General features: G+C 46.8%; 1 protein-coding gene across 3 annotated transcripts in view; it reads right to left on the bottom strand.

Moving 5' to 3' along the window:
• Positions 1-17,513, bottom strand: part of CHD7 (chromodomain helicase DNA binding protein 7) — a 192,568-nt gene that overhangs the window by 115,566 nt on the left and 59,489 nt on the right. For 2 of the 3 annotated variants that reach the window (XM_040261278.1, XM_040261280.1), the window contains exon 2: positions 11,752-13,595. In XM_040261278.1, coding sequence (XP_040117212.1) covers positions 11,752-13,419 — 1,668 coding nt within the window. In that variant the 5' untranslated portion in view covers positions 13,420-13,595. Of the gene's footprint in view, positions 1-11,751; positions 14,121-17,513 lie in introns of those variants that run through there. The other variant, XM_040261279.1, reaches the window with a different exon arrangement.

Here is a 17,513-nt window from a genome sequence, read left to right as displayed (position 1 = left end):
TAGGTCTTCCACCATCATTTCCAAGGCAGACAGATGCCAGGAGGAGTCAGAGGCTGAGTCTAAGATGCTGAGCACACCAACCACTGTGGCCTCTGACCCCAGCACAGAAGATGAGGGCACCCTGTTAGCACCCTCAGAGTCTGAGGTAATGCGGTTAAAGTGAAAAAGATCTCAGTCATTGGGAGGAATAGCTGATAAAGATAAAATGCTACCGAAGTCTTCACCAAATCACCACACTTTTTCCCTAAAGAACTCTCGCTTATCTCCTTTAAGCCCCGGCACACCTCCATGCATCTCATGGGTTCGTGAAAATGTCCTTGCAGCATGAGGAGAGCCAGAAACAGTGAGCTTAGTAAGAGGTCGACTTAAAGCAGCAGCAGCACATCACAGCGGTAACTGTCCCAGTGCCCCTGCTGCCCACGGCCACGCCCAGGTCAAACTGCAGAGGGGCGCAGTAATGGCAAAATGCCAGGATGAAGGCAGATTCTCCCTAAGTTCCCACTGTCCATTTCTAGCCACTTCTACGGTACGACTCAAGTTTGGCCACTTCTTCACACTGACATTTTGAGGGCTTTCTTTTTTTCTTCTTCTTTTTGTTTTTTTAAGATTTTTTGATGTGGACCACTTTTTAAGTGTTGTAATATTACTTCTATTTTATGTTTTGGGTGTTTTTTTGCCACAAGGCATGTGGGATATTAGCGTCCCCACCGGGGGTTGAACCTGCGCCCTCTGCACTGGAAGGTGAAGTCTCAGCCACTGGCCTGCCAGGGAAGCCCCTTGAGGTATTTTCTGCATTAACAGTGGAAACAAATACATCATGTGTTTAGTCGCTCAGTAATGTCTGATTTTGCGACTCTGTGGACTGTAGCCTGCCAGGTTCCTCTATCCATGGGGATCCTCCAGGCAAGAATACTGGAACGAGTTGCTATGCCCTCCTCCAGGGGATCTTCGCAATGCAGGGATCGAACCAAGGTCTCCCACACTGCAGGCAGATTCTTTACCATCTGAACCACCAGGGAAGTGCACATCTGAATAATCTCACAATTTTATATAATTTTTTTTCTTAGTTAAAGAGAATGTTCACATTGTACAAGTCCATCTAGGAGCCTGACCTAAAAACTGAACTTTAACTTCAAGTATTCCTATTTTCGATAAGAACTTTAAGTCTATATACCATCCCTTCATTAAAAAGTATATCCAGAAATATCATTTCATTAACATCTGGGGAAAGGATGATCTGAAAAGTCACTGCCTAATCACTAGTAGGGAAGATCCCCTAGAGAAAAGCATGACAACCCACTCCAGTATTCTTGCCTGGAGAATCCCATGGACAGAGGAGACTGGCAGGCCACAGTCCATGGGGCTGCAAAGTCGGACACGACTAAAGTGACTTAACACACACACACACAGAGCCAGTCACAGGGAGATCCACCCTGCGATGCTTGTAACACTCTACAATAAGCAAGAGGCAGGGGCTTCATAGCCTATCTCAGGGAGAGAGGATGGGATTCTTTTTTTCTTTTCCCTGGGGATGGGATTCTTATGCTAATACTGCCCACCTGTCCAGCCAGACCATGGCCAGGGAGGCAAGCACAAGTGAACAGCATTACAGGAACTCTTAACCAGGTTTTTCCACCACCACCACTTGCACTGCCTTCAATATCCTTCACTCCAGCACTTGATACCCATGACCAAAGCAAACAAACAGAACAAAACAGCTCTCAAGATTAATACCTCTTCCTTACAACTTAAAACAACTGATTTTGCTTCCACCCGGTTAGCGTTCAAGTCTAAGAATTCTCCTGCAATCAATGATACGCAGTGGTCTAGAGTTAAACACAGTAGGCAACAGAGAAGAGACCAAAAACACTATAAAAGCAGATCACGAACACCATGCTCTTCACAAATGGGCACCGACATGACGTGTTTCCTTCAAGTGACTGCCAGGGTTGCTGATTTTAATTCAATCACTGAAAGAAGAATTAAGGATATGGGGTCGCACAGAGTCAGACACGACTGAAGCTACTTAGCAGCAGCAGCAGCACTCAGTCTTACGAGATCATCATCTCATCACTCAACCCAAACCAGAGCACAAGCTAGTAGAACCATAAGCGCCTCTGTGCTGACTTTTTAACTTTTTCAAGTGCTGCTGATAGCTTAGCATTTTGCCAACTTCCTTTAAGTTTGCCGGACCCAGTGCCATGGCCAGGCCCTAGAAGGTTCTCTGTTGTTTTGTTAACAGTAAGTGAAGAAAAAAAAATGAAACCTCCCTCATGGTGATGCACCATCACCTACTAAGGTTTCGCAAGGCAAAAGCACAAGTTTGCTACTGACTTCCTTCGCTGATAAAGAGCTGCATGCAGCCAGTAACAAGGACAGAATAAGGGTCAGCTCCCCGTGGTTACCTAGAGATTATCTGCAGACTGACAGCTGTAACTGCGGAGGACAGAGACTGATATTGAGATGTCAAGATTAAGGTAAATTCTCCAAGTCAGGACCAGCAATGCTCTTCTCCTAATTGTCCCCCTGAGCCTTCTCCCAGCTCTCCTTCCCCAGCCAACTACCTCTCTGCAGTGCCAGAGACTGCCTTTCTGAACAAATGATAAAACGAAAAAGAAAGACCAGCAGAGAAGAAAAGGTGAAAGGAGAATAAAAGGGTGGGGGTGGAAGAGTGGCAGTGCATGCCTGATAGTGAAAACGAGGGACCAATTTCATAAAGAAACAAGCATTAGACACAGAGGGGCAAAGACAAGTTAAAGGAGAAGGCAGGAGAAAGTAACTATGAAAAGTATCCCCAAACCACTTGAAACTAAAATCTTAAAAACGGCTATAACTCATCTTTCTGAGAAACAGGTTATTTTTACATTATTTTACAATAAAGTAGAAAGACAGCTTTCTCTGAAGTCCAAATAAAGGAAATTTCACTTTGATAATCTATCTTTTTAGGAACTGATACTAATACTGCACACAAACACATACAGACACACACACACACACACACACACACACACACACCTGCAACAATACACGTACCGTTTATACCTTTAAAAAAGTTACTAATTTCCCAACTTTACGATGAGGGTGCTGATACCTGTACTGGAGGCTGTCATTATTAGACTAAACAATTTTAAATTTATTTACATGTGCATTAGTTTCTTACACTCTTGACTTGTTTTCCAAGATAACCGGAAGCAGCTGCACTGGAAAGAGTATAGCACTGCAGTGTTCAATATGGCGGCTACCATCCACATGGACTACTGGTTTGCTTTATGCAGATACAAACGTGGATGGGCTCTGCCTGTAAATATATCCTACATCTCAAATAGTGTGTAAAATACCCTGTTAGTAATTATTTATTCTGAATGTGTGTTGGAATAATATCCTGGATATATCTGGTTAATTAAATACATAATACTAATATATCATTTCTTTTTTTAATGTAGTGACTAGAAAATTTAAAATAACACATGTGGCTAGCATTCACTGCTCCTATTGTATTTCAGTTGGACAGCAGTAATCTAGAACATAGTAAGTACACAAAGAAATGATGTCCAGGAGATTGCACCTCAATGACAAAACTCCCTATCCACCTCAGTGAAGGCCTTGGCCTTCTCCTTGCCTCCCGCCACACCACCAACCTTGTCCTTAACATAGTGTGCGGCACCTAACAATCGCTCTATAAATGTTTCTTTGATGGAGCTGAATGAAAGCAACCAAGGTACAACTTAAAAAAGCAGTATCTAAAAGTGGCTTCTTAAAAGTTAAGAAAATTCACTAGCTGCTTGGGACAGTTAGCAGATGGATCATACGCAGGCTGATCCATAAAGTCAATTTAAAAACGAACTTCTCGTTATCTATGGTGGTTCTGAGAGACGCAGAAAACAATACCCTTGTAGAAAATAAAAGCCGCTCAGAGGCAAGGCTACCTACCATTTAGCATTCGGCTCATTTCATGCTTTCAGAGTGTGGGGTAAAAGGACAGATGGGGTAGAACGTTTTCTTTGCTCTAAGTCTACGCTTGGCATTTTCCATCTTAACCCCCTGAATCGCTGGCCTCCGGAATAAACCAGCTGTGCTCAGGGGAAATGCAGGTGGTGCTCACTGAGCAGTAAAATATACGGATGGGGTGGTCAGAAGAGACACCTTCAGTCTTCATGAAAGACAGGGGGTTACTGGGAACAATCAGGGAGGGGGTGGCTGCCCTAACCCCAGGTGTCTGAAACCAGTGCCTGGGGAAGGGGGTGGGCTCAGCAGGACAGCTACTCTAGCAGGCCTGACCCTGTGTGCCTCTCAGTGCGGACATACTGACCATAGGCCCCGGGCGCCACTCAGGTCAAATACGCGTTTTCTTTGGACCTGATCTGTTTCCCCACCTCCACCAGACATCATCAGGGGTGTCAAAGTGTAAGTCTGTCCAGAGTGGTATTCACAGAGACACATCACTCTCAATGAAAACGGTCCTTTTCTCTACTCCTGACCACAGTTTTCATAAATGAGGTAAAAGATGCGGGCCCACTTTTTCCATGAAATGTATTTAGTAGTTGCCAATTACTCTGCTTGTGTCTGCAATTCTGTTGTTTACCGGGTGAACTGAGAGGATTTCTCTATTTGACATTTACCAGGAAAAGAGTTTCCCAGAAAGGCTTTTTTTTTTTTTTTTTTAAGCTATTCATAACATATCACAGAAAGACAGAATGGGAAAGCTGCACCACTGATTCTTTTGGATCCTTTTTAATCTCCCATGGGAAAATTAGGACACAGGAGTTATTATCCATCACCTCAATCTAAGTGGTCCTTTAAAGATGCATTCTGCTTCTGTGCTCCTTCACCATGACTGTATTTCAGGACCAAATTAATGAGAGAAGCACAAATGCATTCAAAACATACTTGTTCTAAGGGCACAGTGGGGCTTCCGAGGTGGCATAGTGGTAAAGAACCCGCCTGCCAATGCAGGAGATGCAAGAGATACAGGTTCAAACAGTAGGTCAGGAAGATCCCCTGGAGGAGGAAATGGCAACCCACTCTAGTACTCTCGCCTGGAGAATCTCATGGACAGAGGAGCCTGATGGGGTCACAGACTCAGACATGACTGAGCGTGCACACACAAACACACAAGGATCCTAAAAATCTCACCAGGACTTGCCCACCTCAGAGTAGGGTCAATGAATCTACACCTTTGCAGATTTGAGCAGGATGATTCAGAAACTCGGAAGTTCACCTGTGACCTGTAGGACAACCCACAAGCTCTTCAAGAGAAAAATGATATCCGGAGCTTTCCCTCTGGGTAGTTCTTACCAGCGTTCACCTGGCCCCATTCTCCGCTCTCTCCCTCTTCCCAAGGATGGTTCTGGGTCCCTCTGCACCTTCCCAGTGCACCCGTGGACACGGAGCCTGGTTTGAGGGTCATGCTGGGGAGAGGGAAGTCCCCCTGGCCCTGGTCCCAGAGTCCAGCAACACTGGGGGACATGCAGGGCCCTGGGCTCACTCTCTCTCTCTGCCCCCATATCTCCTAGCCTTCCAACTCTCTCCTTGCCTACCTTTTCCCACCCTCCACTCAACTCAGTTGATGCTTCACAGCTCAGCAGACACATCACCTGACCAGAACACCCTCCCAGGCCCCCAGCTCGCCTCCTAACACTGGGTGCCGAGCTGCCCTCCAGCACACAAGCTCACCATGACAGCGTGCCTTCCAGAGGCAGCCTGCACCCCCTCCGCCCAACAAGCCCTCCACCTCTCCCCCAGGAAGCAGCATGGGGAGCCTGGGCATCTGTGAACTGTTCCCAGGAACCAAGGGCAGGGAGTCCAACAGCTCTGATCACATGCAACCCTATGATGAGCACGTGGGGTCATTCCCCCAACTCCGCAGCAAGCAATTCTAATGCCTGCCTGACGAGAAAGGGTCACTTTTGAGTCCCCACTGCGCATCTGACACCAGGTTAGATTCTAACGGACACTATTGCTCCTCTCTCTATGCCTCTAACCAAGAGGGTGGGTCACCCCTCATTCTGGAGAGAAGGCAAGCGGCCCTGAGGTGGAGTCGTCACGGTCGTGGGGTCAGGAATCAGTTGGTAGTTCTCCTACCAAGAAATTGTAGATTCCAAGGTCTACACTCCCGCCTCCACATGGCTGGTTCTCAGAGCAGGGCTCCAGGAGCTCAGGGCGTTTTTTGTAGGTGACACTGAGATGTCACCAAGCCTCTCACACTCTTTCTCTCCAAATGCACGTGGACTTGGCCAGAGGCTCATGACTTGCCTGAAGACTGCACGAGGAAGCAGCTGTTAAAACGCAACATCTCAGAAAAGGTAAAACAATGCCACTGAGGGTTTTGTTCTCTTGGAACACAGCTGCTTTTTAGTTACAGATGTGATGAACGTTAACACATAATGGTTTATTATTTTTACTCATTTTACAAGAAAGTAACAAATATTTCAAACTGTCCTTGCTTTAAATTTCTAAGACAACAAATATCAACACATAAAACTCACATAAAGAATCTTGAAAGTCAACTATATATGGCTGAGTCCCTTCACTGTTCACCTCAAACTATCACAACATTGTTAATTGGCTATATCGCAGTATAAAATGTTCTTGGTGTTAAAAACAATAAAAACAGAAAGAATCCTAGAGTCACCAACAATTTTAAAGCGCGTAAAAGGGACTGAGATGCAGAGAAAGACAAATACTATATGATTTTACTTACATGTGGAATCTAAAAAAGGCAAACCAATGAACAAACATCACAAAACAGGAACAGAGTCACAGACACAGAGAACGCACAGGTGTCTGTTGGAATGAAGTGGGTGGAGGGGAAGAGAAATACGTGAGGGTGACTGACAGGGACAAACTCCCAGTTACAAAACAAATGAGCCACAGCTGTGAAACATACAATGTGGCGAATACAGCCCACGATTACCTAACATCTTTGCATGGTGACATATTGTAACTGGACTTACTGTGGTGACCAGTTTGAAATGCATAGATATTTCAAAGCACCGTGTCGTGTAACAGAAACTAACACTACAGTGCTGTAGGTCAATTACACCTGAAATACAAACAAAAAAAATTCATAGAAAAAGAGACGAGATTTGTGGTTACCAGAGGCAGGGGCTAGAGAAGAAGGAATTGGAGGAAGGTGGTAAAAGGTACAAGCTTCCAGTTATAAGATAAATAAGTACCAGGGGTACAGTGTGAACATAATGAACATAATGAACACTGCTGTATATCATACGTAAAAGCTGATACGAGGGGAGAGCCTAAGAGGCCTCATCACAAGAAAAAAAAATTTTTTCTGTTTAATTTTGGACTTAGATGATGGGTGCTCACGAAACTTATTCTGACAATCACTTCATAACATATGTAAATCAAATCATTATACCATACTCCGTGTACACTTTATACAAGGCTGTAAGTCAACTATATCTCAACAAAAGTGGAAGAAAAAAATTAAAATATAAATAAACTATTTAATGATTGATAGGAAGGAAGGAGGGAGGGTGGTCTGAGATGAAGAGGGAAACTACTGTCCTAATCAGCTGTTGAAAAGAAATAGAAGCTAGGTTTTCTCTTCCCCTCTAAGTTGTATCATCAAATCATCAAGCTAGTCTGGAGCTAACATTAAAGACTGCGTCCACACAATGAACATATGGCCTGATGAACTCTGGCGTCTGTTCTAATATTCTCCTTTGCTGACTCTTCATTATAAAGTTAGACTTATCTTCAAAGATACTTAAACATGTGATAGAATTTTAAAAATATCTGTTCACTACCCATGAAACATCTAAAAAGAATAACTTCTATTAAAATGTAAAAAAAAAAAACCCTCAAGATAAAAAAGTCAATAATCCTATCTGAATGTGCTAATTCAGCAAATTACATCAACATTTCAACTTAATTTGGTAATTTCCCTGCTACACAGCATGGTTTTGAATCACCATTGTGTCATATATGAAGTGTAAAATAATTTTAGTAGTTCTAAAGCAAAACATAATCAGATAGATAGATGATTTGCTTGAGTGGCATGTGAGTCAGTCACAGGGAGAGAGAGGTGTTGAGGTTACTGAACTATCCACTCCATTAAACTCACCACACCCAGAAACATGGGCTAAAAGGGGGGTGATATTTGCACAAGTCAAATTTACTGTTTCATAACTAAGGCCATTATTTCATAACATGTAACCTGTTCTTTAAAAATAAAAGTGACTTTATACTGTATTTAGTACAAGTGAAATGACACAAATTACAAAGTAAGGTTCTCACTGCAGCAGATCAGAAAGTAGAACCTAGAAGAGAATTGACATTTACAGGTTTCCTTGGTAGCTCAGACGGTAAAGAAGCCGCCTGCAATGCAGCAGACCTGGGTTCAATCCCTGGGTTGGGAAGATTCCCTGAAGGAGGGCATGGCCACTCACTCCAGTGTTCTTGCCTAGAGAATCCCATGGACAGAGGAGCCTGGAGGGCTACAGTTCATGGAGTCACAAAGAGTCGGACACAACTGAGCAACTAAGCACAGCAAGCATGCACCACAGGCTAGAGATCACACTCTCACGATACAAGTATATTACCCCACTTGACCTCAATGCCCTTTGAGATGGGCACTTTTTCCTCTCTTACTGATGATGAATCTGAGGTTCAGAGAAGGTAAGAAATTATCTCAGGTCACCAAGCAAATAAGGAGAGCTGTAATTCAAACACTCTTCTGATTTCAAAGTCTACGGTCATCTTGAGACTTTAAGCCTCTCTAGTATGATTTTCAGAACTGAGTGCTTCAAAAGCTGAAGAGGTTCTGCAAAGTTGAGGAGAAAGAAAAAAGCAAATACCATGTAAAAATGTTTTAAAAGGCAACTAAACTTAGATAATAAAAATACCTCAAATCTACTTGTTTAACATACCTCATAAACAGTTCCAGGTTAGTCTATGATGGTGTGCTCGAGAGGATGGAGCTGGAGATACAGGGAAATGCATTTGGTGGCCACCGGTATCTGCCAGGGCACAGACCCCAGGCACTAGGGGACTCAGAGCCCACACACTCATCTATGTCCTCTGAACCTCTGTTAAAACATCTGAGCTCTTAAAATGAGGGAAAGCTAGAGGAGATTAGCAATTTCCACCCAGGCATGAGATTACAATCTCCCCTACACAGTGCTTGTCCTCCAGGGAGGAGAGAAGATGCTGGGACCAGGAGGTGTCTAAGGGCCACTGCTCTGAGAAGATCCCATGTTCAGTAAGAAACTTTGGGGGAACAAGAAGGGACTACTCCCTGGAAACTAAGTCAAGCTCCTTTCTGCCCTAGGAGCCACGCAGGTGGGCCAAGGCCCCAGCAGCTGGTGGACAGCCCTCCTGCCCTCCCTCCATGCTGTCCAGTCTTGGGAGCCCGTTCCCATCACTGCAGGTGAGGCTCCAGGATGGGAAGCAGCTCTCTCTAGGGGAGCACAGGCCAGGTGGCTGAGGCCCTTGTGGCCCCCTGACCTCAAGACCCATCCTGAGAATCCCCAGTGTCAGGTCTATAAGCACAGCTTCCCCAAACCCCCACTGTGTCCTAAGGTCCCCCAGAGACTTCCTGACCTTCACTTCCCTAGTCCCACCAAGGCAGAAGCTTCTCTGGTCTAAATGCCTCTCCACCCGCAATGCCCCCTAAAAGGCTCTGCTTCCAGACCCCACCCTTTTCCTTGCATGTAGCTTCATTCTCTCCCATTCCCATTCCCCAATCCCTAGTCCCTGGTCACACCGTCCTCACAAGGCCTGGGCTCAAGACTCACAGCTCATCTCCAGGTCCCCCCACCAGCCCAGGCACTGTCTAGTCCATTATCACTGGTGAAGTCCAAATTCTTTACAGCAGAATATAGACCTCTATGCCCAGGCCCTGCCAGCAGAGAACTCAACAGCCCATGCCCCCTCCAATGTACTTGCAACGCGTCCTCAGTTCACAACCCTGGCTAAGTCCTGACCAGGTTCCAAGCACCCTCACCAACAGGCACTGCCTCTCTCTGGACACCTGTCGCATAACCATGCATGGTCTTTCCCTCTGATTTATACTTTCACATATCGGTCATGGTTCCCCAAATTGATTACCAGTTCGTTAGGAACAAGCACTGTGCCTTACAGCTCTAAAATCACACTGTGCCATCTACACTCAGGGCTGCAATCACAGTGGAAGATCAATACATATTTCTGAACAGCACTCCAAATACTCTGTACGTACAGACATTTAATTTATTTTTCCTAGATCCAGGGCACAAACACCAACACTTATAATGGAAAGATGGCTTTGGGAGTACTAGAGCTTAAAACCTAAATCTGTCTGCTTATAAATTCTGTAAGATGAAATCCCAGCTGATAAAAAGGAAGACCTCTGCTTTCAGTGCTAGGTATCCAAATCTGTTAAGAGACTTAACACTTTCTGTGGATTGTCGTTTACTATGATTTTCTGCAGGGTGCCAGTTAAGTTCACACTAACATTCAACAGCTGGTTCAGGAGACCACATGTTGCACGAAGAATAACAATAAAATAAAATTTAATATTTATTAAAATACGATTTTTAATTTTTAATTAAATCATCACCAACTCAATGGACATGAGTTTGGGTAAACTCTGGGAGTTGGTGATGGACAGGGAGGCCTGGCATGCTGCAATCCATGGGGTTGCAAAGAGTCGGACACGACTGAGCAACTGAACTGAAAATATGATTGATAAAAATTATCTTAAAATAATGATTTCCTAAAAGAGGTGGGAGGCACTACCACAAACACAAGAAACATTGCTGGAACACAAGGCTCAGTGTATTTTTAAATCAGAGAGAGGGATAGAGAGAACAGCATAGAAAAATAAAGAGAAGGGAAAAACACTTGGGTCCAATATCCACCTCCCTGCCGGCAATGAGAACAGAGCTCCTTGCAAGCAGGACCTAGGTTTGGCTTTTCTACGCACTCTTAGCTCCAGCACAACTCCTAGGGCAGGGGGATTCAAGATTTATTTTTTATTTTTTTTAAAAAAGTGGGTAAATGCACAAGCCACTAAGTGAGAGAGTAAGCAACTAATGGGATGGTGACTGCCGCCATGAAATCAGAAAACGATTACTTCTTGGCAGGAAAGCGAAAACAAACCTAGACAATATGTTGAAAAGCAGACACATTACTCTGCCGATAAAGGTCCGTATAGTCAAGGCTACGGTCTTCCTGGTGGTCACATACGGTTGTGGGAGCTGGACCAGTAAAGGCAGAACGCCAAAGAATTGATGCCTTCAAACTCGTGTTGGAGAAGACTCCTGAAAGTCCCTTGGACCGTAAGGAGATCAAACCAGCCAATCTTAAGGGAAATCAACTCTGAATATTCACTGGAAGGACTGATGCTGAAGCTGATGTTCCAATATTTTAGTCACCTGACGCAGACAACTTATTGGAAAAGTCCCTTATGTTGGGAAGGACTGAGGGCAGAAGGTGAAGAGTGTCAGAATAAGATGGCTGGATGGCATCACTGATGCAATGAACATGAACGTGGGCAAACTCCAGGAGATGGTGAAGGATAGGGAAGCCTGACGTGCGGCAGTCCATGGGGTCACAAAGAGTCGGATACGTCTGGGCTACCTACGTTCAGTCACATACGACTGAACAACAACAAGTAGAGGGGAAAAGAGAGATTCTGGAGCAGCTTACAAGAAAACAAAGGACCCGGAGTGAAGCAGCGTTCCCCAAAGATAACGGGAAACCTCGCGAGAGCAGTGCGTCACTGAGAGGCGGCAGGCCCCGCCCCCTTACCTGAGGCACAGGCACTTTCTGCGGGGTGCTCTGGGGCGAGGGGTGGAGCTGCGCCCAAGGCTGGTGGTGCGGGTGCGGGGGTGAAGACTGATGGTGCAGGCCTGGGTGGGGCTGCAGCGGAGGGCAGCTGGGCAGCTGCTGGAAGGCCGGCTGCGGCCCTGGGTGCTGCTGGCCGGGGAGCAGGCGGTCCTGGACGGCCTGCGGGTCGGCAAGGCTCACACCGGGGCAGCCGTTGGGCCTCAGATGCGGGGCCGGGGACATGCCCAGGAACGGGCGCGCCGGCGGCAGGCTCCGCGGGCCCAAGCTCCTCGGTCCGAGCCCCAGGGCGCCGCCGGGCGGCTGGTGAGCGGGCTGCGGGTGCGGCATGCTAGGGTAGCCGCCCACGTCCATGGGGGCGCTGCCAGGCCGCACCTGCGGGGGCGGCGTGCCCGCCGCGCTGCTGCTCATCGCTTTCAGGGGTGACATGGGAGGCGGGGAGGCGTACGATCCCTGAGGCTGCGAAGGGTGCATAGTTTGCGCGTTCATTTGGTTCAGTGAGCCGCTGGGGTGGACGGGCTGCTGGTGCAGGAGTCCTGGGGCGCTGCCGGGCGGGAATCCCACCGCGCTGGGGTACCTCGGGACGGACTGGTTCAGGGGAGCGCTATTGGTAAGGCCTAGGTTCTGGTTCATCCCTGTACTGTTAACTAATCCCTGATTTAGGTTGCTGTAAGGATAGCGGGAGTACTGCCCTGAGTTGTTTATAGTGGGTGAGGGGACTGTCTGGCTCCGAGAACTAAAGGTGAGGGTCTGCGGCCTCACGGCCCCTTGCGGAGCGGGGTTGGGGGAGAACCGGGGGCTGTGGGCCACCGAGTCCCCATGGAGAGCGGTGGGAGGGTGGTGGTGGAAGGGCTGCACCGCGTGGCGCAGGCTCGGGGCCACCCCGGGGCTCTGTGGGGGGCCGTGCGACAGGTGGCCCGGCCCGGGGCCAGCGATGAAAGGGTTTCCCTGACTCAAGCCCTCCTGGCCTGGGGGAAACTGGCCCATCCTCGGCTGCGGCTGGCCGTGCTGTGGCATGGAGAAGTCCCCCCGCGCCAGGTAACCGCCTAGCTGCTGCAGGTGCGGGGGGTGGCCCTGCCCGGGGGGCCCCGATGGGGCCGGCTGGGGCTGTGGAGGAGGCGGCGGCGGCGGCGGCTGGTAGGGGGCTCGGATCTGCTCGGGCACCTGCACGGCCCGGGGGCCCCACATGGAGCCGCCGTCCACAAAGGACTGGCCCCCATGCCTCTCGTTCTGCAGGCCCGGGTAGACGCCCATCTGGCCGCCGCCGCCGCCGCCCCCGCCACCTCCGTGGGGGACCTGGGGGACGGGAGGGGTGTGGTACTGCGAGTGAGGAGACGCCAGTCCGTTCCCGGGGGCATTGCTCAGCATTCTGTTGGGCTGGTCCATCAGGTGCATCTTCTGCGGCTCGTACTGGTTATAGTGATCGAAGTGGGTCAGCTTGCTTTGATTCTGGTTGGTGGAGGGATGGTGGAGGGAAGGCTGCAGGGAGGCGAAGCCTTGGTCTATAGGCATCTGCTGACCCATGGGGTTCACGGGGTTTTCAGGGTAACCACATTCGCCCAGGCCTTCGAGGCCCTCATTGAAAATATTCCCGTCCTCGCCAAAAAGACTCATCATTCCTGGATCCGCCATCTTCTCCCAGCACACGGCTGGCTCCTCCAGACCAGAGCGCGGGAGCTCGTCTGTGCTTCACTTCACTGAGGGCTTGTCCTCAGAGCCTATAATCCTGACTAATCTTCTTCATGTCACTCCATATTTCTTTAATTCTCTTGGACCCTGCAGTGTCAGGCAAAGTCTGGATCGAGGTCCTGGAAGGGATCGGGAGGTAGTGGGGAGGAAGGAAGAAAACAAAGAATTAGGGACAAATGATTGGAAAAAAACAAAAAAAAACCTGCCAGCAATTTACGTGTTTGAATTTGGTCTCCACCAACAATACTAATCTAGCCCCCTCACTGAGCCATATTTTATAAATCTAGTTCACTTTAAGAGAAACTCATTAGCTTCTACCAGAAGCATTGTTATGATCGGTTACTTAGAAAGCAAGCAAAACACTAACCTTAACCTTAAATTAATCCATTCACTACACTTCCTCGCGTTCCATTCTTGGATGGAACAGAACAAAAGAACACAACATGAAGCAGCAGCAGCTGCCACAGCAGGCCAGCAGATGCATGACTATCGCCAAGCAGCCCATCTGCTGCACTAAAGCCCTGGAAATGCTCCGGTTACCAACAGCCCGCCCTTAACCTTATTCCCCTGAGCGGTGTAATCAGATGAGCAGCCGCTGCACGGAGGGCTGTGAAAAGCTCAACTTAGTTAAATTGACTAGAGGATTATACAAATACCAAAATCAGTCATTTCGTACAAATTGGATATTTACGGCCCACATACAAGGAAATGGCAACAGGGGTGTCGAAGGAGACAGCGGCGGCAAAAATACTGGAAGGCCCACTTGCAAGTGGTGTGACCACTCATCACTTCCTTAAATCTGACGGCAGGAACAGACGAGGCCAGAGAGAGACCGGAAGGAAGACTTTCATTCTTCAGCATCCCCCACTCACCCCGCCAGAGGAAGTCCCCTCACAGGTTCATCGTTCACCCACCAGCCCTGGGCTCTAGGAATGGACCACTCACTGTGTGACTGCTTGAACAAACTCTAGTTGGACAGACAGTTTCTAGATGATGACGGTTCTCTTTGGTAGAGACAGAAAACCTTTACCCAAACCGTTCAAAACTGAAACTTTTAACAGAATAAAGTTCAAAATGTCCCTGCAGCCCTCTCCCCCACCCTGACCTCTTCTGGGACCAGGCAGGCCAGAGCAGGTGGGGGAACGGGAAGCAAGCCCACCCATCTGCATCCCAGGTTTAAGCACGTGGTGGATACTAAGTAACATGCTGTGCTTTATGCAAACACTTACTAAGGACTCTGTATCAGATGAAAATAACAGATTTAAACAATGTTTCCACAATCAAAACAGGAAAGTGGGTTTTTTTTTCCCCAATGCTAATTAAATCGACAGGCCTAATAAAGAACTAATTCACATAGGAAAAATGTCCAAAATCTTAAACATCTTTGGAATTTAACTCATTTTTTTCCCTTTCATAAGCACACGAAGCATTGTGTGATACTGCCCAACTTGAAAAAACAGTATCTTGTTGAAGAATTTCAAAAGGGATGTTATAAACAGGCCCGGCCATAAATCCTACTGACATCCGTCCACATAAGCATGGGAAAGGGGCCGGCTGGAGGGCTGGCCAGCACCTCCAGCACCGGTTGAGAACTCACCCCAAGACAGATCGAAATTCAGATTCCACCCGTCCTATTCTAACACACCCCCAACAAGGGGGGGATCTTTGCCTACAGAAAATGTAAACAGCATTCCTGCTTGCTGTCAGAGCTACAGACAGAACACCTGAGAAGGTCTCCAGGTCGGCAGTGCTCAGGCGACAGCTGTCAGCTGAAGCCAAAGGTTTCTTCACTTGGCCGCTAACTGCCGTGAATTTTCTGATCTACTTTCTCCAAAAACAGGGGTCAGATGGGTGGAAATAAGGTGAGCGTGAAAGCCATTTTATTTACAGACACGCTGCTTCACTACACAGCTGCTTTAAAATTCAAACTCAGGAGCAGTCGAAATCTCCAGTGCCAAATGAAACAAATATTTATAAATTGAATTTACTCCTAAAAAGCCTACGCAGTCAGTCTTCATTTATTCAAGGTTCATTCTGGCTTTCAAGGAAATAAATACAGGAATGGACTTGATAATAGCTTAAACCAGCCGTGCAGACTAACCACTTACCAAAATAACCTTTCAAATTAGCTTAAGGAAGGTAGCATCTAAGTTGCATGTCCTAGATGGCCTTATTTTATAGGATAATGGCTTCATCCTTCCGGGCCCTCCACGTGTCACAGGAGGGCCATATGGGGTTCTCAGCCAGCCTCTAGGGAAAGAGTCCCGAGGAGTGGATGACCTGGGACACCGCACTCCAACCACGCCGGCCTGGAGAGGCAGCTGGGAGCTGGCATTCACTTTAGAAGGCTAGGGAGAAAGGGAAAGAGAACTTGCCTCCAGGCCAGGGAAGGGACAAAACAGAACACACACTGCGAGTAATCCTACCCAACACTTGGGTCTCCCGTTCCCTGCTCCTCCCACCCAGGGGCCATCTCCCAGCAGTAGGGAAAACCGCAGTTACGGTGCACAGTGAATGTGCCACCTACCAGAGCTGCAGCCCCAGGAAGGTGAAGTCCAGACAGAGGAGCCCAAACACTACGGCTCCAGTCTGCCACTGGTAACCACTTGCGCTTGCTGGGGCAGCCACCACCCAGCCTGCCCCTTTCCTGACCTCTAGACTCACTCCGCTGGCGACTATGCGAGGAATCCATCTGGTAGCTGGACTTCATATTTCTGATCTGAGCTAATCTAATTAATTTATTTTGGTCTTTTTTTTTTTTTAATTTGATCAAGACCATTTGAATGCCCACTTTTCCCAAGTCACAGCTGCAACACTTAATTTTGTTCCTATCAAAGATATTCATATAAGCTTCCTATCCAGAGGGCTGGCCCTTGTCTCCATTCATGGTCTAAGTTTTCTGTGTCTACACCGGCACTGTCCAACGAAGCCACATAGATGATTTTGAATTTTCTAGTAGTCACATTTAAAAAGTAGCCCCCAAAAGAGTGAAATTAATTTTAATAATTTTTATTTATCCCAACATATGCAAAATATGATCATTTCAACATGTAACTGATATGAATGAGACGGTTTACATTTTCAGTACTGAGTCCTTGAAACCCAATATGTACTTCACACATAAGAGTATATCTTAATTCCTACTAGAGCCACATTTCAAATCAGAAAAGTACACGTGGGGGTAATGGCTACCATACAAGATGGCACAGGTATAGATTATTAAAAATAAGAAAGAGAAATACAAGTTATCAGTGTTATCAAGTAATTCTCATCATTATCACTTCGAAAATAAATTTTCAAGTTGTATTTACATTTGATTTGGCTTTAAGTGAAAATCAAGTTAAATCTCAAATCACGTTTATGTATTTGAAACAGATTTATCGAGTCCCTACTGTGATCCAGGCCCCGATCACAACTGCCAAAGATATATCAGTGAATAAAAACAAAGTTCCAGGACTTTCTTGGTGGTCCAGTGGCTAAGATTCTGTGCTCCCAATGCTGGGGGCTAGGGTTCGATCCCTGGTCAGGGGAACTAGATACCACTTGCTGCAACTAACAGTTTGCCTGCCACAACTACAAGATCTTGCACACTGCAACTAAGACCTGAAACTGTCAAATAATAATAATAATAAATTAAAAAAAAACCAAGTTCCCTTTTGTCCTCTTGGAGGTTACATTCATCTCTAGTTTAAAAGTTTATTTAAAACTTTTTAAATAAAAATTAAGATTCATGGGTTATGGTATAAAATTTAGGATATCATTTTACAAAATACTTCTTGGTAATTCATGATAAGTGCTTTAACTGTCTGATATTATTTACAATTTTAGTACAGACACCTATAATGACACAATCACATATTTCTGCTCAGCACCCTACTAGCAAGTATTTTCTGAGTTCAGAGGTATCTGGAGGTGTGTTTGGGGTGAAGAGAGGCACAAGGAGACAGCCCTGCTAAGGGAGTCGTGGACACCTGACCAGAGGCTTGCTGTGCAACCAGCAATGAAAATTTAGAGCTGGCCAGTGCTTTGCAGACCTC

Source organism: Oryx dammah, unplaced genomic scaffold (assembly GCF_014754425.2).
Source record: "Oryx dammah isolate SB20612 unplaced genomic scaffold, SCBI_Odam_1.1 HiC_scaffold_19, whole genome shotgun sequence".
NCBI lineage: Eukaryota > Metazoa > Chordata > Mammalia > Artiodactyla > Bovidae > Oryx > Oryx dammah.
Note: the sequence above shows the minus strand (reverse complement) of the source record. Positions and strands in the feature narration are given on the sequence as shown.